This window comes from Rattus rattus, chromosome 2 (genome assembly GCF_011064425.1).
Source record: "Rattus rattus isolate New Zealand chromosome 2, Rrattus_CSIRO_v1, whole genome shotgun sequence".
Classification (NCBI taxonomy): domain Eukaryota; kingdom Metazoa; phylum Chordata; class Mammalia; order Rodentia; family Muridae; genus Rattus; species Rattus rattus.
Genome location: NC_046155.1, coordinates 109,038,631 through 109,062,193, shown reverse-complemented (window position 1 = coordinate 109,062,193; position 23,563 = coordinate 109,038,631). Strand labels below are relative to the sequence as shown.

The 23,563-nt window shown below is 39.4% G+C and overlaps 1 protein-coding gene across 1 annotated transcript in view; it reads left to right on the top strand.

The window, feature by feature from the left end:
- Dlg2 (discs large MAGUK scaffold protein 2) overlaps window positions 1-23,563 on the top strand; it is a 1,821,467-nt gene that overhangs the window by 1,503,081 nt on the left and 294,823 nt on the right. Inside the window, 1 exon segment of the mRNA XM_032895287.1 lies at window positions 21,371-21,473. Coding sequence (XP_032751178.1) covers window positions 21,371-21,473 — 103 coding nt within the window.

The window sequence follows — 23,563 nt, the reverse complement described above, 5'->3', positions numbered from 1 at the left end:
GGATCTAACATTCTCAACACTCTTTCTGTCCTCTCTCAGTGAAGTCAGGTGAAGTGGTTCACAATGGCTTAAATAAGGTAAGCGACCGGAACTACCTGTATTAGTGTTTTAACAGTGTTAGGTCTTAAGTCCAAGGCTAAATGAGTTCATCTTAATTAACTACTGGGATCCTACAGTTCCCAGTAACCATAAAGGAGGTCTTGCAGGAACACAGTGCTCCATGGCATCTCAAAAGACAGTACATACGGTTATGCTGTCTTTAATGGAAGACCTTAGACTCTTACTAATCCTCATATATGATACAGCACCTGGTGCATTGTAGACAATTAGTAAATGTGAATTTAAATGCTTTGGAGGTCATGTCAGGTGTTTAGATATACTGTGTGTGTGTGTGTGTGTGTGTGTGTGTATGTTCAGGTATAAGTATGTATGTGTGTGTGTGTGTTCATATAAGACCATGTGTATGTGTGTGTATGTTTACATGTGATTACATATATATATATATATATGTTCACTAAGGCTGGAGACTGCAAAGTCCCCAGCTGTGGGGCATGGGGTGAGGTTTCTATTGTGAAGCAACACTGTGACCACAGCAACTCTTTTTTTTTTTTTTTTTTTTTTTTTTTATTAACTTGAGTATTTCTTATTTACATTTCAATGTTATTCCCTTTCCCGGTTTCCAGGCCAAAATTCCCTAGCCCCTCCCCTCCCCTTCTTTATGGGTGTTCCCTCCCCATCCCCCCAACAATCACGTTCACTAGGGGTTCAGTCTTGGCAGGACCAAGGGCTTCCTTCCACTGGTGCTCTTACTAGGATATTCATTGCTACCTATGAGGTCAGAGTCCAGGGTCAGTCCATGTATAGTCTTTAGGTAGTGGCTTAGTCCCTGGAAGCTCTGGTTGCTTGGCATTGTTGTTCATATGGGGTCTCGAACCCCTTCAAGCTCTTCCAGTTCTTTCTCTGATTCCTTCAACGGGGGTCCCATTCTCAGTTCAGTGGTTTGCTGCTGGCATTTGCCTCGACCACAGCAACTCTTATAAAAGAAAACATTTACTTGGGGCTTTCTTGCAGTTCAGAGGACTAAGCCATTGTCATTGTGGCAGGAAGTATGACACGCAAGCAGACATGGTACTGGTGAAGTAGCTTAGAGATCTACATCTGGATCAGCAGGCAGCAGGAAGAAAAAAAATGAGACACTGGGTCTGGCTTAAGCATTTGAAACCTCAAAGCCACCACCAGTGACGATTCCTCCAACAAGGCCACACCTACTCCAGCAAGGCCACACCTCCTAACAGTGCCAATCCCTATGAACACATGGGGCTTATTTTCATTCAAACCACCACAGGGGGATTATAGGTGCATACTGACCTGTTTACTCAGGCTCTTAGCATCGAATCCAGGTTTTCTCAATTACATAGCAAGCACTTTACTGACTGAGTTATCTCCCCAGCCTGCTCAGATATGTTTCTTGGCCCACACAACCACTAAAGACAAAGACAAAGCATTTGGCTGAAGGGAGTTGGGAGAAACTAAAGCACAGCACTTTTCCTCAGTTGAAAACAAAGTAGAAAAAAAAAGATTTGTCTAGAAAATGCCATAGGGCCACCAAGATGGCTCAAAGGTTCAGGTGCTTGTGACAAGTCAAGCCAGCAGGATTCCAGGACCCACATCTTAGACAGAGGGAACAATTCCCACAAGTTGTCCTCTGTCATGAGCATGACCACACAAATAAACACATACAACCTATAAACATAATATAAATATAAAATATAGACACATACATGTGCGTGCACAAATAGTAAATAAATAAAAGAGAAAATATTCTGTACTGGAAGGAATCATAAAAGTGAAATTTGAATTGGACTTTCTAAATCAAGGAGGCTGTGCAGAATGTGGCCGTTGACAAAGTGCCATAGACAATACCAAACCAAGAGATGTTCCAAAGCTTTAGGCAGATGGTGTTAATGGCAAGTTTTTCTAGATAAAAGCTCACTTGGAAACCTGTACCTTAGGGTCCATTTTCCTGTCTCTGTTTTAATTTTCTTCGATCACTTTGAACACTTCTCCTCCCACAAAGCAAATCCTTTTACACTTCTCCCACATATGCTTTGGGGGGAAACAGCATTACTGCTGTGTGTGCTATGCTGACTTCCTTGGATCTTCTTCCTGGAGTATGCCTCAGAGCAAGGTTCAGCTCCTTACAGCACGGTTTCAATGTTGTCCTTTATTACAGTGCCAATTTGTCCTTTTCCTTAGCCTCTGATAAAAAATACGAGTATAGTGTCACCTCCATAGTTCCCAGGCTAAACTTTTCATCTTAAACTCATATTCCCACCTTCCGAAACTACTCTGGCAAGAAGAACCAGCTAGATTTAGTTGGAAATTTTGACTTCAAGAAACAAATGTCATCAGTTTTACGCACAAAATAATGTTTTGGGTTTTTTAGTGTAGCAACTGCATACCCCTGAAGAACAATTTTTAGAATTTGCCTTCTATTCATATTTTGAAAATGAAATAAAAGACTTTTTAGTGGCCAACAGCAGTGGGTTTGGGCTAAATGATGCAGAGTTGGCATTTTTCTAGGTAAGCATTTCCAGTTTCATGGTTGGTGTCTCATGGTTTTCCATGTATCTATATGTGTAGAATTATTACAGACACTTCCTTTGATCTAGAACTGTTGGATAGAGGTGATAATTGTGGAAAAACACCTTTAAATTCCATGTGTTAAAAGAATAACTGTCATTTGTTGAATGGATTTTTATATCTTAGTCTCAATATAACCCTTCTACCCTTTGGAAGTAGCTATTCTCATCATACAGAGTTAAAATCCTAAAGTGTAAGGCTATGGACAGAGATCATATAGTTCCCCTTGTCCTGTAGATGGATGGGTGGATGGATAGATAAATAGATACATACATACATGCATACATACATACACACACACACGCAAATATACATATATATGCATACGTGCATAGAGAGATACATAGATATATAGATAGACTAGTGATAGACCTAGGAAATGCAGTACCGATTTTCATTCATGTATGATATTGCTCATCATTTGATTTATTTTCAGGCACATTTTTTATTTTCTACATCTAAGTTCTTGAAATGAAATCCTATAAAATAGGGTGCCCTTTTGTTAACAATGAGCACCTCAAGAGTAAAGGCTGTCTCTTAAATATGTACAAGCTTGAGACATGGTGGAGGACCTGTTCTTATCAAACAAGTACCACTAGAACCACTTATCAAGTAAATAAATACAAGGTTTATGCAATGTAAGCAGGCAAAACAGGTTTATAATTCTTTCCAGGCACGATTAGATTGCAACATTCTAACTACAGAGGAATTTGTACAATATTTTTGTTTATTTCATAAGTAAAGTGACTAAGGCACAAAATTTTAAAAGGTGCAAAGTGTAGAGCCACATTCAATGACCTGTCCCTGGGTATCATAAGCCTGTGATAATATAAGAAGACTAATCGAAATTAGCATGTTACCTTAAGTGACTTCTGTTTTTCAACTGTGTGTGTGCGGTTATGTGTATATGTGTATATGAGTGCATGTGTGTGCGTTATAAAAACTGCAACATCACTTACTTCCTTTAGAGAAATAGTTACTGTTCTCATTGCATCCAGTATTTGATGGAAATTGACATTCACCAGGATCTTCCAGATGTCAGACAGTGGGCAAATATCAGTTTTGCCTTTAAAACAAACCCTGTTTGCTAACATTTGGGTTAATCAGTGTTCTGAAAAGAAATTTACAGGACCGAATCACAAGTTAAAAAATTTAAATAAATATAACAGATACAGCTATACACATTTTCTAGAAAATATGTTGTAAATTATACATTTCGTTGGTGAGTTATAAATGCTTCATGAATATTTATTCATCTCCTATGTATGTGTACTAACTGGTTTTATGTGACACCTTGACACAAGCTGGAATTTTCACAGAGAAAGGAGCCTTAGTTGAGGAAATGCCGAACAGATCCAGCTGTAAGGCATTTTTCTCAACTAATGAGCAAGGGGGAAGGACATGGCCCATTGTGGGTGGTGCCATCCCTGGGCTGGTGGTCCTAGATTCTATAAGAAAGCAAGCTGAGCAAGCCAGGGGAAGCAAGCCAGTAAGTAACATCCCTCCATGGCCTTTACATCAGCTCCTGCTTCCTGACCTGCTTGAGTTCCAGTCCTGACTTCCTTTGGTGATGAACAGCAATGTGAATGTGTAAGCTGAATAAACCCTTTCCTCCCCAACTTGCTTCTTGTTCACGATGTTTTGTGCCGAAATAGAAACCCTGACTAAAACAGTATGCAGAAACTACATCTTTTTCTTGCTAACCTAACTTTTTCATTATATCTACCTTTTGGAAAGGCAATATTTACAAATAATGTATTCTTTGTAAATGGAGGTTCTGCAGGAATAATGACCTATTGCTTAATATAACATTCAAGGTTTTCACATTTCTCCAAATGTAGTTCTCCCTTCCTTAAGTGTTTCTTCAACTTGAATTTTCTAGCTCAAATCCATACCAAAAATTTTTTTATTTAAAGGCAGCTTGTAAAATTTTGATTACTTATTCTTCTCTCAAACAGTAAATACCTTCCACAGTTCCCCCTCCCCATTCCTCCCAGTTTTTCCCTTCAACCTTCTCTCTCCCTACATCCACTGCCCTTCCATTTCCCTTCAGAAAAGAGAAGGCTTCCTAGAGATATCAACTCAATAAACATAACAACTTCCAATAAGACTGAGCACAAACCCTCATATCAAGGCTGTATGAGGCAACCCAATAGGGGAGAAAGGTCCCACGAGCAGGTGAAAGAACCATGGAGACCCCACACTCCCATTGTGAGTAGTTCCACAAACTTCCCAGGCTAAAGAATGGCAGCATGTACACAGAGAACTTATCACAGTCTCACGTGGGTTCTATGATTGGCACTTCAGTCTCTGTGAGCCCCTATGAATGCTGCTTCGTTGATTCTGTAAGCCCTGTTCTCCTGGTGTTCTTGACCTCTCTGGTTCCTACAGTTCTTCCTCCCCCAACTGTTTGAGCCACACCAAAATCCTAACAATACTCCGATGGTTTTTTTTTTTAAGAGTAAAGAGAGCTGGGTGTATTGACACACATTGATAACCTCCATGAGAGTGGCTGAATCAAAGGGATTTTGAGGCCAGTGTGACTACAGAGCAGAATTCTACTTCAAAACAAAATAAAAGAGAAAAGAAAAGCAGAGCTGACAAAGATAAAGCAAGGGGCAGACTGCAGCTGACGAGATGAAAATCTTGACCTATGCATAAAATCCAAAGGAGAGAAGGTACTAGGCAAAAGATAAAAGGTAGGAAGGAAGGAAAACATGGAATCTAGACCCTTCGACTTATAATGATGACGTTAAGGAGCAAGGTTGAACATTCAGTCCATTCTTTGATATGCATCAGGGTTCTACATTAGACAGCAATGGACTTAAAAGTGTCTAAAAGCAGGGGCCAGAAATTCCCAAGGTGTTTTCTCCAGAGGCCTAGACAAACAGAAACACACACACACACACACACACACACACACACACACACACATACACACACACTAAACAACGTAAGACATATCCTTGACTCAAAGCCACAGAGCATTATATATAAACAGGACCATCTGAGATAGCATTCTGTAGTTTGGATCGTTTTGCTATTTCAACATGGGAAAACAAGTTCCTCTAGCTGTCCCTATTTCACAGCTAGTTCCATGTTTTCGTTGTGGATTAGAAGAATTTTTATAAACCTTTCACATTAAGTTAGGGCTTCAAGTGGATAATGCAACTTTAAAAATTCTGTAGTAAATACGGTCAGCTGCAGTCCGCCCTCTCAACAGAATAGGACAAATCAGCTAGGGAAGAACAGAGAGGAAGGTGGAGACAGATTAGTCCAAGATTATGAGGAGAAAGTCAAGGGCACGAAAAGAGGAGGGAGCCAACTGAGACAGCCAGAGGAAAGGCGAGGCAGAGGGAGTGAATGTGGCCCCTCCAGGATACACTGATCAGGAGAGGACTGCAGAAGTGAGACTCTGAGTGTAGGACAGGGAGGCATCTGGAATGAAGAACAAAGGAAAACTGTGCCCAAGAATGAAGGGACTCCCAGCTTTGCAGAGTAGTGGTGCAGTGACTTTCCCAGGTGCCATGTGTTTGCAAAAGAGAAATCATTACGGCTGCATTTAATTGCTCAGTGGGAAAAGGAAAGAGAGAAGGTGAGAGCTTAACAATTCAGAGTCTTATTTTGGGTCCTGGGAAACTCCTAGTGACGGTAACAAGAGTTAGTTATTTTATTCTTGGGCTGACAACTGGAATATGGTAGATGAAGCTTTAGAGTTGCAGGTCCCTGTTTCCTACAGTCTCCCATGCTCCCCTGCCCCAGCCCGTACTGACTCCATGCTGTTCAGGCTGATCTCACTGGTGTGACAGAGCATGCTCAGTCTCTGAAGCCAACCTTTCTCAAACCTCGCCAATGGTTTAAGGAGGGAGATGGACCAGGAGGGGCAAACTTGGTCACCAGGTTATTAAAATGATGTTAAGATAGACTGGGAAATTGTGCTTTCTATGATGACCAAGGCTCCAAAGTGGCCACATCAACTGAATCATTGCCTCTGAGGGAAGCCAGTCCTCTAGTCGGGACTCCCACATGACTGGTGGGACTTTTTGGTGGAGAGAAAAGCATTAACCCTCAGTATCAACCTACACTAGCAAGAGCTGGGATTGCTATTCTTTAACATCCTTTCTTGATATACTGAGAGATCCTTGAGTCCTGTGCATGGAGGAGGGTTCAACGACGGGATGGTATTTGATGGAGGCAAGGTGCCACCTGCACACATGAGGCAGGAAGCACCAGGTACAATACAGTCAATAGTAGGGAAATGGACAGCTTGTGTATGTCACACAGTAGGAGCCCAAATCCCCACTGCTAGTTTGGAAATGTGCGGATCACTCTGTGCCATCCTCGTTGTAAAAGTTGTCTTTAGTCTAGGCCTTGGAGGAACTAGCAATACAAAGCAACTTAGATGAGGACTAGTGTTGTCTTTATGAATAATCACCTTCTGTATTTAAATTCTGGTCACAGGCCGTCTTTTCTTATTAATTTATTTATATTCACTTTACATCCTGATCATAACCCCCTCCTTCAAATCTCCCCTCACATGGCTCCTTCCCCATTAGCACCTTTTGTCCTCTGAGATCCTCATCCCCCATGAGTATCATCCCACTGTGGCATATCAGGTCACTGCAAAATTAGGCACATCCTCTTCCACAGATAAGGCGATCCGGTTAGGAGAATGGGATCCTCAGGCAGGCAACAGATGTAGGGACAACCCCCCAGTCCAGTTGTTAGAGGGGACCCTCATGTAAACCAAGCTGTACATCTGCTACATATGTTCCAGGGGTCTAGGTCCAGCCCATGTATGCTCTTTGCATGGTGGTTCAGTCCCTTAATCCCAGCACACAGTGGAGGGTGGGCGGGGTACAGCAGAGGCAGATAGATCTCTGTGAGTTCTAGGCCAGCCTGGTCTACAGAGCTAGTTCCAGGACAGCCAGGTTTATATATACACACGCACACACACACACCCCTCTCCAAAAAAAATTATATAAAACTAAACTAAAAAAAAAACAAGGAAATCCAACTAGCCAAACAAACAAAAACAAAACAAAACAAAACAAAAAACAACATAAAAAGCATCTGTGGAGTCTAGATGCATTCCCTCCACATCACCTCTCTCCTTTCCTACTCTCTTTCTTACTCTATCCTCCTCACTCATTATTTGCTGGAGGTTTACTTTCTTCTAAAAACTGACTGAACCTTGGAAATGAACATCCTTTCCTGTTTTGTAACTAAAGGAGTGTGGTCTCACAGGTCTATTCATGTCCAGAGCTCCAGCAACTAGCCACAGAAACTCAGACTTTACTGGGGAGTAGTGCTCTGTGGAGAGCTGCGTTCTGTTTGCTAAATTGGAAGGGCTAGAAAGGGGGGAATTGGTTGGTAATTATGAAAGATTTAAATGACTGGAGGGAAAAAACCTTCCATGCCTATATAAATGGAAAATTTTCTGATGCTTACACTTGGGACTTCTGAAATACTGAGCACAGCCAAGGCTGCTTTAGGAACTCTTGATAAACACTCGAGAGAGCAGAGGAAAAGATAAAGGAGGAGGCTTCCAGAGGATTCCTGAGGGAGGGCAGTCACTGCTCTTCTGAATTTCTTTGTGCCTTTTCTAGAGTTTTGAAATGTTTCTAAGCTTCCTCTAAATCCCCTAGTGTTCAGAAATCTTTTATGAAATTCACTGATTCTTCAAGTTAAGGCTGTTTATTGGGTTGTTCATCTAGCACTTCCCAAAGGATGACACATTCAATATGGCAGCTCTGACAGGAAGTTCTGCCCACCCTGGGGAAAGTCAGTTGCCTTCTCTGTGGATTCCTGAATATCTCTCCTATAAATACTCACCTCATCTTCTGCTCTAGCTTGTTGTCTCTACATTATTAGCTATGGAACTGACCACGGAGTCACTGACAGCATAGTTTATAATGCTTCTTCAGAGGAAGTAAGAGTTGATGGATCTTCAGACCTCTCAGAGTCAGGAAAGACACTGATTAGTCTCAAATAAGTCTACTGAGCCTCAATAATAATTTATAGTGACTACAATGTGTGTATCATTCCAGGAATATAAGAAACATAAAGCAATTTAAGAACCTTCTGTCATGATAATTACAGTCTAGTGGCTGGTATTTATATATAAGGAAGATAACAGATAAAGGAAGCAAATCATAGAATAAGTTATATAGTATGTCTCATTTTAAGCAATAACTATATCTGGAGGTAAATAGTGTGGTTTTTAATGATTGTGCAATCATTTGCTTGCATATAAAGCCATATAAGACACAGAACTATAGAAGGGGTATATGCGTATATGTATACGTATGTAGATGAAGGGGTGTAGAGAGAGGAATTATAAGTCCAATTAATTGTCAAATGTTACCTGAGGCTAAGAAAGAAAGATGTCTACAATTTCCAGTACTGTTATTAATATTATGAATTATCTTTATTGCAAAAATGTAATAAGGCACTAAAGGAAGAGAAAGCTTTGTGTGATGCTGTTAGCTTACCAGGCTGCTGACCACGGAAATAGCACTTGACCATCAGCTCGCCAGAAAAGCTATAAATGCACAACTTAACCTTGTCATGAGAGAAAATGAAGGCACGAGGGAACTTCAGGAGATGGGAAGCAGAGCAGAGACCAGGAAGAGAGCCACAGGACGTAAAGCCAGGATAAGGATGTGTGCAAACTAGTAGCTGCAAAAAAGGTTAGCTTGGGATGTGTAGCTGTGTTGTATAGAACACTAAATACTAGAATTCCCATCTGGACTGTGTCACAAATATGGTGAATGACACTGACAAACTATTTCATTCTCTGAGCCTGAATCGGTATACCTATGACACGAGAGGATTAGATAAGACCAATTCTAATACTGCTCATGTCAAAGAACACTATGATCCGAAGAGAGTGAGGAGCTGTAGCAAACACCTTATTATAGAAAGCCTGAAATAAAAGCATACGAAATTTGCACATAGAGCTGAAGAGATGACTCAGCAGTAAAGAACACTTACTGCGATTGCAAAGGAACTAAGCTCTCTACCTAGCATCCACATGGAGGCTCAAAACCACCTGTAACTCCAAATCAGGAACCTACACACTCTGGTGGTCTCTGCCTGTTTTTGAATGCATATGGAGCTCATAAACTCACACAGACATATACCTATACACATAAAAATTATAGACAGACAGACAGACAGACATAAATTGGGGCCAGAGAAATTTCTCAACAGTTAAAGAGCACTTGTTGCTCTGGCAAAGAGCTAGAGTTCAGTTATTCACACAGTGGCTCACAATGGTTGTTAACTCCAGTTCCAGGGAATCCAATTCATTCTTCTGGCTTCTGCAGTCACTGCTCATGAGTGACTCACAGATATGCATGCAGGTAAAATACCTATAAACATAAAATGAAATAATAAAATAACATAAAATAAAATAATAAAATAAAATCTTCAAAATAATACCTCTTTTTTTTATATTTTATTTGTTTTATGTATGTGAGTACACTGTAGCTGTCTTCAGACCCACCAGAAGAGGGCATCAGTTCTTATGATAGATGGTTGTGAGTCACCAGGAGGTTGCTGGGAATTGAACTCGGGACCTCTGGAAGAGTAGTCAGTGCTCTCAGCCATGGAGCCATCCCACCAGCCCCAAAATGATACTTTTTAAACGAAAAGATATTTGCATATGACCTACAAATAGAACCATAGAAGAGGACCATCTGCCTCATGTATAATGTGAACACTCATGTGTGGAGAAAAGTAGACTGGCTAGGATATACCAAGTGGCTACAAGGATATAAGAACTTGAAGCTGTGAAAAGAACAGTGAGAGAAAGAAGAGATGGAGATTAGGGAGAAAGTTAGCAGATATTGGAAGCATTTGATAACAACGTGGAGGTTCAAGAAGTTTGAGCCTGTGATGATACTCAGATAGGAAGAAAAAAGTTTTCTGCATGAGAGTATCAGCTAATGATTACACAAGAAATAGAAAAATACAAAATCACCATTTTCAAATCTCAATCAAATAATGTTTAGACAAGTATTATCCATAGATATTTCCAGAAGTAAAAGAGAAAAGTTGGGAGAGTATGTTGAAGAAAAGGACCCCGTGACTTCAAAAAAAATTACTCTTCGGATTTCCTACCAACAGAGAGAAAAGTTATCTTTCAAGTAAAGAGATGTTTTAGTCCTTACACAAGTAACCAACCTGGAAATTACAAAGAGTGAGTCAACCAAACATGTGACTGCTCCTGCCTCCAATTTAGTCAGCCATACACAACACTGCTTAGATTGTGCTAAAATTTTTCCTTAATTATCATCAGACAAATAAGTAAATGCAAGTTGTGGGACAGTTCAAAAACATCTGGCCTAATGCCGTTCTTTAAAAAGTCAATGTATTTAAAAGAAAAGTGATTTCGTGCTCTAGATTAATAATGGCTAACAACTCACAATAAAAAGCACATGCAATTCACACATAGTGATAAAATTCTGGTTGTAAGAAAAGAAAAACCAAAGCCTGGAGAGACGGCTCAGTGTCTAAGAGCACTGGCTGTTCTTCCAGAGGTTCAGTTCTCGGCACCCACCTGGCAGTTCACAACTGTCTCTCCCAGTTCTAAGGGACCAAATGCCCTCACACAGACATACATGTTACTAAAACACCAATGCACATACAATAGGAATAAATAAATCATTAACTAAAACATCCCTGAAAGATTCTTAAAACACCTAGGAAATTTGAATAAATGCATTATATTATATAGCATTGACCCAGTTTTAGTTTTTCTGGGTTCCTTTGATAGAGCATGGCTTGAGGAGTGTATTGAGGCATCTTTATGCCGAGGAGATGCCTTGCTGACATGTCCAAATTATTCAGAAAAGCTGATGGTGGTGTTATCCCTTCACCTCTCGCCCTGTTCTAACAGAAAGATGGGTAAGAATTAAAGAAAGACTATACATGGACTGACACTGGGCTCCAACCTCATAGGTAGCAATGAATATTCTAGTAAGAGCACCAGTGGAAGGGGAAGCCCTTGGTCCTGCCAAGACTGAACCCCCAGTGAACGTGATTGTTGGGGGGAGGGCAGTAGTGGGGGGAGGATGGGGAGGAGAACACCCATATAGAAGGGGAGGGGAAGGGTTAGGGGGATGTTGGCCCAGAAACCAGGAAAGGGAATAACAATCAAAATGTAAGAGATACTAAAGTTAATAAAGAAAAAAAAAAGAAAGAAAGAAAGAGAGAGGAAGAAAAAAATGTAAAACTTTAAGAACTGTTGGATCTTAATGGAAGTTCTGTGCGATTTCAGTGCACTATTCTCCGAGTTTTCTGCTATTTGAAACTGTACAAAATAAATTGGAAAGGAAATCTACTGTGATGGTCTGGATCAATACTTAGTGCTCGTGTAGAAAAAGTAGATAAGAACAAAATAAAAAGGCAGCACGAAAATGGCAGCAGTGGTAAATGTAATCTGATTGTAAGCCTTTGTATCCATTTAGATGAAACAATGAGATTAGAAAAACCTAATTACTGTATTAATGAGCCTAATAAATGATACTCAGGGGTAAGTAGAAAGAACCTTCTCTGCTGCTTTCAAATCTCTCTGCTATTTTGGGCATAATTTCGACAACTTAATTTAACAAAGCTCATTTGGGATTGGAAAATAATATGAAAATAATGTTGGGGGGGTTAAAGAAACACAAACTTCGATTGCAGTCACTAAAACTGCCTCATGCTATAATTTCTAATTTTGCGCTGGTTACCTGTGATGACTTAAAAATCATGCAGACCTTACTATAGGCTTTAAAAAGAATCAGAAGCATTTCTGCCCCACCCAGCCACAGTACTGTAGCCATTTACAGAATCTACTAGTATTTGGTTATGTGATTTCTCATAACCAATTCTCTATAACATCATATATCCTTACTGCTTATTTTTTATGAGAAAATTATATATATATATATATATATCCTTCTAAAACTTTCTTCTGACTTAGCAATGTGTCATGGACATTTTTCAATTTCAGAATCTTAGATGTATATGATGATGCCATAAATAAATGTCTATTTTTTGCTAAGTAAATATTTCACAATCTGTTTATTCAATTCCCTGTTGATGGCCATTAGCAGAAGATTAATTTAGTGAAAACATGTCAGCGACCTAGAAACCATATACATACCAAAAGAGAATTTTGGAGGAAGAATTTTGTGGCAGTCTCTTTCTTTTAAAATTAAACTGAGCTGGAAGGTGACTCAGAAGACAATTATGATCAAATTCAGAGGTGAAACTATTACCGGAACCCACCAAAGATAGCTTTGAATTTTACTCCAGTTAAGAGAATCAGTCTCAAGGAACACACCCATTTTAACCCAGGATGGAATGTTTGAAGAGAGTGCTGGGAGATGATAGGTACAGTGGATCTTACAGCAGTAAAGTCTCACTCACTCTTTGCCTGGCAAAGAGTGAGGACTCTTGGCAGTAGTGTTTCCAAAGTTACTAACCTATGTAGTTGTACCCTCGTGGATACCACCTATGCACACAGACGCTCCCGTGAAACAAACAAATGATGGGCATGACCTTGGAATGACAGTGGGGTTGTGATGCACATGACAGACCACTGTTCTCGTGTGTAGAGATTCTCCCTCACGTCTGTGTGTTAAGGGGAAATCTGGAGCTTTTCCACTGCATCATAGCTGGTGAGCCCCACCCCCTCCAAACCAGACAGTTTGTCAGCTAAGGAAGTTCTGGCTCCTCATAGAAAATATAAAGAGCTACATCACCAGGGACAGCCACTCTGACCGATCATCCATCATCATAAAGCTTTGCAGAAGCGAAGATTAGTAAGCCCCACCCCCAAAGATTCTGTTTCCATGCCTACGGTACTCCCCCAGGAAGACAGCGTCATGGAAAAGTCTCTTAGCAGTAGTTGGTTTATTATAAGTAAATGTAATTAATTGTCAAATAAAATTTGATGATTTACATAAAATTATGTGATCTAATGGTTATAAACATTTATTAATTGAAGGACTATTACCTAGCCTTTACATATCTTTAACTATTAAGGGGATGGAGGCAAAGGGATGAAGTTTTACTCAAGGGAAGATTTTTTTTGATGTGTAAATGAGGTAAATTATCAAATAGGTCTGAATTCTGTAGATTAAAGCACGGTCTTTCCAAGACGGCAAAGAGGTTAAGTTTGAGAGAGCATGAGGAAAATGCTCTAAGAAACTGGCACGTAAGCTGAGAATTAGGAAAAGAACTGGCCAGATAGGAGAATGGCGGAAGGATATTTCAGACGTTCGAATCTCTGGCACAGATACCCAGAGGCGGAAGGAACCTTAATCTGAGGCCAAACAGAATAAAGGTCCTTGTGGGAAAACAGCAAAGAGTCGTGTGAAATGGAATACAGGGATGGGCCGGGATCAAGGCCAGGAGTTGGAATTTACTCAAATCAAATGAACAAGAAGGCAATGAGAAGATGGTAAGGGAAGGAAAGGTGTGGACTTTATGTGAACTTTATGATAGCTGGCCGGTGAAAGGGAAACAATGTGGGCATGAGGCAGTCCCAGACACAGTAGAAATTCACAGGCTCCTGCTACATCCCAAGGACAACTGCTGGGCTGACAAAGGTGGGGTGGATCAGGCAAAGAGTAACAGGGTTTCTAGCTAAACTAAATAGAGCTGCTGATGGGTTACAGGAGGAGATGAGAGAGGAGGCAGGAAGATTCTCTACTGAGGAGCTCAAGTGGTGGATGTGGTATTGTTATCTGTTGAGAGAAAGGAAAAATTAGGTTCAGGAGAAAATTGTTTGATTTCGAGCACACGTTTGAAATCTTCAGTATCCAAATGAAAATATATGGTTAAAAAAAAAGAGATTTATAAACATCTAGTCAAATTCATCGGCATTGCAGATAGTGACTAGATTATGGGTCTGTGCAGTAATTGGCAAGGGGATCTCAGGTACCCTTTTCTTCTCTGCTTTCATTGAGATAGTTATTATTCCAAGTACATGGATCCTGAAAGGTCTTTCCTGTGCTTTATCCCATAGGATGGGTTTATGTAACTAGACTGATATTATTTTCAGTTAAAGACTGCAAAGTGATCAGTCCTCTACAGATGCCTTTGGCAAAGCTCAGACAATTTCCAATCTTTTTTTAAATATAAATTTGCACTTTTTGCATCAGCCAGCCAAACTTAAAGGGAATGTTAATGCTTAACTTCTAAGACACGTAAATATCCAATATCAATTTTTCATTTTCCCTGTGTTCCAGAACTCTAGTCCCAGGTTCTCAGGCAGCTACTGTCAGAAGCGTTATCACTCTCCGCCAAGTGCCGCTGCCTCCAGGAGGAACAGGGAGCTTAATTAGAAATTTTTACTTCGCATGCAATTTATAGTTCATTCACTTTGAAACTTGCTTTAGGGTGATGTAAAAGTTTAAAGCTGAGTGAACCGTTTTTCTCAAGTTGTCAACAAAATGTATACTGAGGATAGAGTATGATTGTTTATTAAAAACTGGAAGGGAGCTCAGACGTTTAGTATGAATCTCTCTCCCTCAATGAAGAAACTAAGGCACAGAGAGATGAGGGGATGACCCCAGTGGAATAGGCTTACAGTGAGATACCACTTCAACTTGGGATGCCTAAATTTATAGGGCCCGTGCTTCCGTTTTCAGGATCTACTACCCTGCCTTCCTCCTACTCAATTAACTTGCCCTTTATTGGAGTAGTTTAGACTAGCCCGGGTCATCCTCTCACTTCATGTATGACTGGAAATGAACCAACAGTAGAGGGTAACTGTCTGTCCTAAGCTTGTGTCAGACATTGTTCTAGGAGCTTTACATATAATAGCTCTTCTAACCTGATTCTGCTCTGTGGAGTGGGTGATCTGAGTATTGCTACTTTCTACAGCAAACCCCTTGTGCATGTGGCTCTCCTGTGCTCAGGTACTGACCCTGGAGACATAAATAGAAAAATAATCATTAACATTGTCCATTTCTCTAAACCCCTGGTATATAGCTTTCAGGAGCCTGAAGAACCATACATGTCCAATGGAAACTTAACATTTCCAAAATGAAATACAGGATTCTCTCTCATCTCAACTCACTTTCCATTTGGGTCACTCTCTTAAATCATGGCACCCTGTCAAGCCCAGTAATTAAAAATTATAGTATTTTATTACCTTCTATTTCTAATCTAATGAATAGTACACATACTGTTTGAACCCTCGAAGGATCTCAGAACACTTGAGGACAGCTGCAGAAGCAATCCCCCCTCCTCTGTTTCTTTTCTGAAGTCTGTATCCCTCTCGTCCTCAATTCCATTTGGTTTTTCATAATTCACGCCTTCATCTTATAGCATTTGCAACATTACCATCATTTCCTGTCTGGTTATCTTATTTTTGAACACTTAGGTCTTGTATCCTGACTTCACCATTACCAGGGTCATCTTACCAAACACAGGGGAAATGTTCCAGGCTTCAATAGAGCCCTGGGCACTTACCAACAAAACTTTCCATAGCAATTAAGATTTCACGTGTCATTCCCTTACTTCCTCTATGCATCCCATGCTTGACACCCAGAAGGCCTAAACTCTAGCTATGAAATGCCTGTAATTTCCCTGCTTTATTCACTAACTACATGTGAGTGTTTTTATTATATTGTTTGTTTATGTCTCTCCTTCTTTAGTACAAAATGAGAGGTGGGAAAACAGTTTACTAATTCTAAAACACATTTGAAGTTTGTTTTTTTTTAATCATGGAATCACTTAATTTACAATCCAGAGATCCCAGGGGATGGCAGACCTCCATACCACCATTTGCCAGTGTCTCATTGGTGACCTGAGTAAGTCTCTGAAGAGTCGTGCATATCTGCTCACCTTATTACATCATTTCAGAACAGTGAAGTCGTTTCTCCACTGTAGAGAAAAGACAAGATCCCTCTACATTTTCTTAAAACACTGGGACTACATCTGTGCATCTTACTATCCATAGTCTGTCTGAAAAACCAGAAAAGAGAGCTGCTTTGGAATCTGCCCCAGTTTCTTCTCGGCAGCCTCTCTTCCATATTCTCCCCAGACCCCTAACTGTGAAATGATTTGCTGTACATTCCTTTGTGCCTTTATCTAACTATTTTAATTGAAACCTGGCACCAGTTCTGTAAACTTTTCCCACTGGGCCACCCCTTTGTATTTTTTCAGAATTAATAATTCTGTTAAATCTGTGGGTGGACACTACTCTCATTTCAAGATAGTAGTATTCTACAAAAGTCATTCCTTGATTTTATTACTGCTGATAGAAGTTCGTTTTTGGCATCCTTCTGGGGAAACTGCTGTCTCTCCATTCTCATCTGAATAACTCGTTCAGGTATTTTTCTCAGTGGTATTTCCTGCCGAAAACTACCTCATGCCTCCTGGTACCTTCTCTGTGCCCCAGAATATTATGACCTTGTGTTTCCCCCACATTTAAAATGGATGTTAACCTACCATTGTTGTCCACAAAACATAAAATTGTTTGACAAGAGCTGTCACTAGATTAAAGACCAGGGATGTAGATTCTTATAAGTTTAAAGAGCCAAATCAAAGCTATAATCATATTACAGGAGAATAAGGGAAACTTATTAGATCATTTGGAATTAAAAATAGAGTGAAAAAGTCTAAAGCTTTTGAAGAAGAAAGAAAATGATAAATGTGACTATTTCTATGACAAAGAGAGAGCATACTAATTTAAAATATAATGTTCCATAATGTAAAATGTGTTTGAAAGGGGAATATTAATATTTTTTAAATGCAGATAAAACTTTAAGAAATAAACAAAAAAGTCAGAAATATAGTGAATCATACATTTTTTTTATTAACTTGAGTATTTCTTATATACATTTCGAGTGTTATTCCCCTTCCCGGTTTCCGGGCAAACATCCCCCTAATCCCTCCCCCTCCCCTTCTTTGTGGGTGTTCCCCTCCCCATCCTCCCCCCATTACCGCCCTCCCCCCAACAATCACGTTCACTGGGGGTTCAGTCTTAGTAGGACCCAGGGCTTCCCCTTCCACTGGTGCTCTTACTAAGATATTCATTGCTACCTATGAGGTCAGAGTCCAGGGTTAGTCCATGTATAGTCTTTAGGTAGTGACTTAGTCCCTGGAAGCTCTGGTTGGTTGGCACTGTTGTTCATATGGGGTCTCGAGCCCCTTCAAGCTCTTCCAGTTCTTTCTCTGATTCCTTCAATGGGGGTCCTATTCTCAGTTCAGTGGTTTGCTGCTGGCAGTGAATCATACATTTTATGGAAAAGTAAATTTAAAAAAGTAAATTAAAAAGAGCCAATTAGCATAAAAGACACTTACCTTCATAACTGAAGAAATATAATTAAAATATAATTGTTTATTTACTAAAATAGAAAAAGTCAAATGTTGGGGTATGTGCAAATAATTAGTATAAAAATACAAAATCATGCTATTAGTAGGAATATAAACGAATGCCCCATTTTTACAGGGGCATTACAATGACTATCAAAATTGCTTTTATTCAACTTACCATTAGTTGGTATTTACTATTGAATTGTTTGTAATAGCAAAGTGTTAAAGAACCAGTGTGTTCATTAACTGTGAACTAGTGACATAAAATGGTTTATGATAAATCCTAGGACCTTATATAGCATTAAGATTAATGAAATCAATGTGTGTATGAAAAATGTAACTAAGAACATTCCCTGAGATTAGTTGAAGTAGCATAGTTCTTTAGTCTGAGCACTTGGAAAATGAATCAGGAGGATTTCTATGAGTTTGAGGCCAGCCTGGCCTATATAGTGAGTTCCAGGAACTATACAGAGAGAACCTGTCTCAAAGCATTAACATCAACTCAGAAAGCTCTTTGAGTAAAATCAAGACATGATACAATGTACACAATATACCCTCATTTAAATATTATTATTAAATATTCCTTGTTATAATGGCATATTAAATACTAAATAATAAACATTTAATCATATATTTATAACCAATTCATAGTCATGCCAAAGTACTGTGTACTATATATAGGAAGTCGTCAAGATTATTACATTTTATGTTTACTTTTATTTATATTTGTGTGTGTCCCGGTGTATTAGATCCCTTGGAGCTGGAGTTAGAGGTGATTATATGCCATCTGAATCTGGGAACCAAACTTGGGTCCTCTTCAAGAACAATAGTCTTGACCATTGAGCCATCTTTTCAACCCCCAAATAGATAGTTCTTGAAGTAACAGTAGAAAAATATTTATTTTGTGTTTTTATACCGATTTAATTTTGATACATGGTATTGTGCATCTGTACTACTTCCATTTTTTTATCAACATATCTGATAAATAAGATGATTACCTTTTTTAATCATTTAAATGTTAAATAAATAATGATGTTTAATTATATAATAACAACATTTAAAAACCATTGTCTTACAAAGACCCTGTCCATAGTCCATTTATCCTTCATGAAGACATTCATAAATGTACTAAATAAAAATGGAACCGATTTTAACTACATCAGTAAGAATCTCATTGAGCAATTCTAGAGCATTTTACAAGGAACAGTCTTTCAGTTAAAAACTCAAGTGACATGAGCTTGTATGAAAGATGCCCAGGTTACATTGTTAAATGATAACCAAAATAAGTTATATTTATACATGATATTTGATTTCATTAGTTAAAAGACAAGTAATAAAATATTTATATAATAAGAACAACAGAAATTCAGATATAGCCACATGCTGTACATGGGTGAATTCCAGACCAAAAGACAGTAAAGAGGCCAACTATGGAAGTGAAAATGGTAAGAATTCACTTTGTTTTTTCTTGTATAATTTTTGGAAATATTTTTAGTAATGTCCATTTTTAAATAAGAGCTAGTTGTTTTACAGTAGAAGAAACTATTAAAAAAAATTGACACCTGATATTGTGCAGTTTTGGCTACCATAATCCTACTTCTGGCCCATTAGCATCATTGGCAGTGTTGAAAATGACTTGTTCTTTATTCTTGAGGAGCTTTGGTATTTCTCCAGTCAAAGAGAGGTTGTTAGGGGTTTTGTTATTGTTGTTATTGTTTGGCTGGTTGGTTGCTTAGTTTTTTTGCTGTGATAAAATCCCTCACCCTGAAGCAACTTATAGGGGGATAAAGTTCACTTGGCTTATGGCTCTAGAGAGAAAGTCCACAATGGCAACAGAGACATGTCAGGTGACAGGAGGAAGGGGCTGAGTGATCACATCTCAACCACACACGGGAAGCAAAGAGAGCAGGAAGTAGGGTGAGGTTATAAAATCTCCAAGCCTGTCTGTAATGATGTATGTCTCTAGTGATGTACTTCTTCCAGCAAGACTATACCTCCCAAACATTGCATAATGTCCCCCAACAGTGCAAGCAGCTGGGGACCAAGAATGCAGGTGTGCCTACCATCATAGGCACTTTAGATCGTAATGGCCTAACTGTTCCTTCCTTCTGAAATGAGAGAAAACAGCCTCAGAGAGAAGATAAGACTGTCACTTTTTAATGCCTGGCCCAACAGGCATAGCACAGTGGGATTCTCAAAACTAATGCAGAGTCAATGCTTGGAAAAGAAAGCTCACCAGAAGAGAAAACCAGAGGACAGGCAAAAGACACTCTAGATATCAATGACGATACTTTAACAGAGTTACTATGAGGAAGCAATGCCATCAACTTGATTACAGAGGAGGCAAGCCAGCTAGGGAAGCAAAATAGTAAACCAGGCCTGCATTTAACTTCTCAGAATTGTTGTTAAGGAAGATTGCCAAAGCAGAATGTTTTTAACATGTGGATATGCTGATCAACTTTGAAGTCTTCTCTTGGGCATAGCATGCTGCCCTGTGAATAAAGGGGAGCAGGGTGAGGGTACCATCTGCATTGGTTAGAAAACTAGACTCGGTATATGTTCACTTCTGTCAGGAAAGCTTCTTGTTCTACTTTGCCCTCACCCACTGTCCCTCCCCTCAGTGGCAATTATATCCTGATGGCTTATTGGCGCTATTGATTGGAGAAAGACTTTAGCTTTCGCTTCTCACTGGGCTTGACTTGATGGCGATTTGATTCTTCCAGGCTGAGGTCAGGGCCTGTTTTATAGATGCTCCTCTTCTCTTCTGGGCTATGGGCTCGAAAATGGGAGTTAGTGACAGCAAAATAAACTCCAGGCACTCTATTTCATTTTGTCAGAATTCATTATGGAATTGTGCATGAGAAGTGGGGCAGTTGGGTTTATTTTGGAACAGGGCTCAAGGCTGTCTCACCAAGCTCCACGTGACAGGATTAGGCACTTACCCAAAGAGAAGGATCTGGCAGCTAGCCAGGCCCATTCCATACAGTCTCCCCGGAACGTCGTCTGAATATGTGAATCTGTCGGCACATACTTGTCTGTTGGCATTACATGTGTCTCTCTTCATTATCATTTCCCCTTCTAGTTGTAAAGCCAATCTGCCCTAGAAATCCAGGAAACCCATGGGAACATAGCAGTACACACACTGAAACTCTTGTGGACAGGGATGGATAAAATATTTCCATCCTAGCCAGGCTGTGCCACAAACACAAAATGAAATTTCATGGCCTTGCTTTCTAAAAGTAATCATAACTACGAAGCTTGCTGAAATAAGAAACACCTGAATAACAAATGAAGAAATCTTGAGGAACATGGAGTAATTTTAGATAGCCTGTTAATTTTGGAAAACTTTTTTTCTTCTTTCAGTGTACAGATATTGTGCCTAAAAGTCTGATCTGTCTTCTAGGTGAATGGTATCGACCTCCGAGGAGCATCTCATGAACAGGCAGCTGCAGCACTGAAGGGGGCTGGGCAGACAGTGACAATCATAGCACAATATCAACCTGAAGGTCAGTCAAACTCATACTCTGAATGTTCCAGAACTCATGCTCTGAATGTTACAGAATGGCTCTTTGTGGATACATTGCTGCTTCTCAGTGCTAATCTTGATCAAGATCAGTAATATTTTTATTAAACTACTCATGATAGAAACTTAATGATGAATGTCCCCTAAATCTCACAAAAGTTGTTGCTCCCAATCTTCGAGAACATCAAGCAATTAGAAAACTCATATGAACAAATGAACTCAAATACCCCAAAAGCCAAAACCAGCTCTGTTCCATTTATGTTCTTATCTAGTCACCAGTGGATACTGTGAAAGCAATTTAGATTTAGGAAGTAAGGAGGAGGAGAAATTTCTTCTTTAGAAATAGATGTGTTAAGCAGACGATTTTTCTGTCCTCAAGGCAATACCTTAATTCTCACTAATGTCTCTAGACATTCTACTCGATTTTCAACTATAGAGTTCTCTAAAATCAATAACTGTAAAAAAGGAAGGAAGGAAGGAAGGAAGGAAGGAAGGAAGGAAGGAAGGAAGGAAGGAAGGAAGGCAGGCAGGAAGGAAGTCAGGTACTTGATGAGATACTGTTGTTATAGTAACATCCCAAATGGGATTAACTCTATTTAAACATCGTTTCTATGATTAAAATGCTCCTTGGTGACACAACTAGGATGTGAAGAGGTATGTGGTCGTGTGTGTGTAATGGTCCTCTGCGAGTGAAACAAAAACAGAATGGTAAAGATACATCTTGTTTCATGAAAAGAAGAATATGGCTTCCTTCTTGAAGAAATGTAAGTGAATTGTTAGGAAAGGACTGTATTTAACAACTAAAGATAAGATTACAAAGTGTAGTGAAGGAAAGGCTCCATGAGCCAGATATAAAGAACTCCTTTGTTCTTTTCAAATGATTCCTCATTGATTCATTTTACCGTGAGTCCTGTGGAAGGTTGAAGTACAGGTCTTTGCCTGTGGCAGTCTATATTTTATCATTATTGGTGGACAGCATGTTCTATAAAAGAATAAATAAATCTCCTTCTTTCATGTGTGTCTGGGTAAATTGGCTTTGTTGGTGCCTGACTTTAGAATCAGGATTTGTGAGCAAATTAAACAAAATTTTAATAAATGCACTTTGCTGTCAGCCTGTGTCCCAGATGCCCATAGGGCTGGTAAAGAAAGGATGAATGATGAGTGGGGATGAGACAGAAGATGAGCACAGGCTCCCTAAATTCTGCTAAGAGGACTTTTTGCTTCTTAAATATTGATGCATTTCTTTCTCCTAAGAGGAGGGAGTGTATCCATTATAAAACAGAAAATGAAAACAATCGTGTTCTGGTTCTGTCAGGATGAATTTCCATGCTTCCACTAGAATCTGCTGTAGCCTGATTTTATTTAAGTGTTATACTCCAGTAAGATAATAGACTATACTTCATCAAGAGGCCCATTAAAGGTGTGTCTTATAAATCACACCAATTGATGGTCATCATGAAACCTGCAAATAACGAAAGTGTCTTTCAAAATAACAATGCACGGACTTGATTCACAGGATGGGCCTAATTTGCCATAGCTTTATGTCAGTTGGAAATGAGGAAATAGAAAGGGGAAGCAATCAGTTTTATTCTCCCTTTTGTAAACTTTATCGGTAGCCAAACCTTAAGTGAACTGTTGTTTGGAATGAAAGATTGATTAGATTTTTGTTTTGGTTGTATAACGACATTTAAATTGCAAAACAGCTTAAGGAAATAACCGACAATTTACTTTTAAATTAACAAGTGAATTGAAGAGTATGCTGCGGGGTTTCATTAGAGAATTCTTAGCGGGCCCCTTTCATTTCTGTCAGTAGTGTATCCTCTGTGATAGTGATGAAATGTTACTGCATTTCTTTTGGAGTGGCCAAGAAGTAGGTTTTTAGGCTGAGGAGATGAAACTTTAGATAAAGACCTTGCCTCACCATGAGAACTTGAGAACGTGATCTTGAATCCCCAGAATCTATGTAAACTCAGGCCTGGTAGTATACATCTGTAATTCCAGAACTTCTACAGTGAGATGGGAAATGGAGACAGGAGAATTAACAGAAGTTCACAGGCAAGCCTTATGTATGCA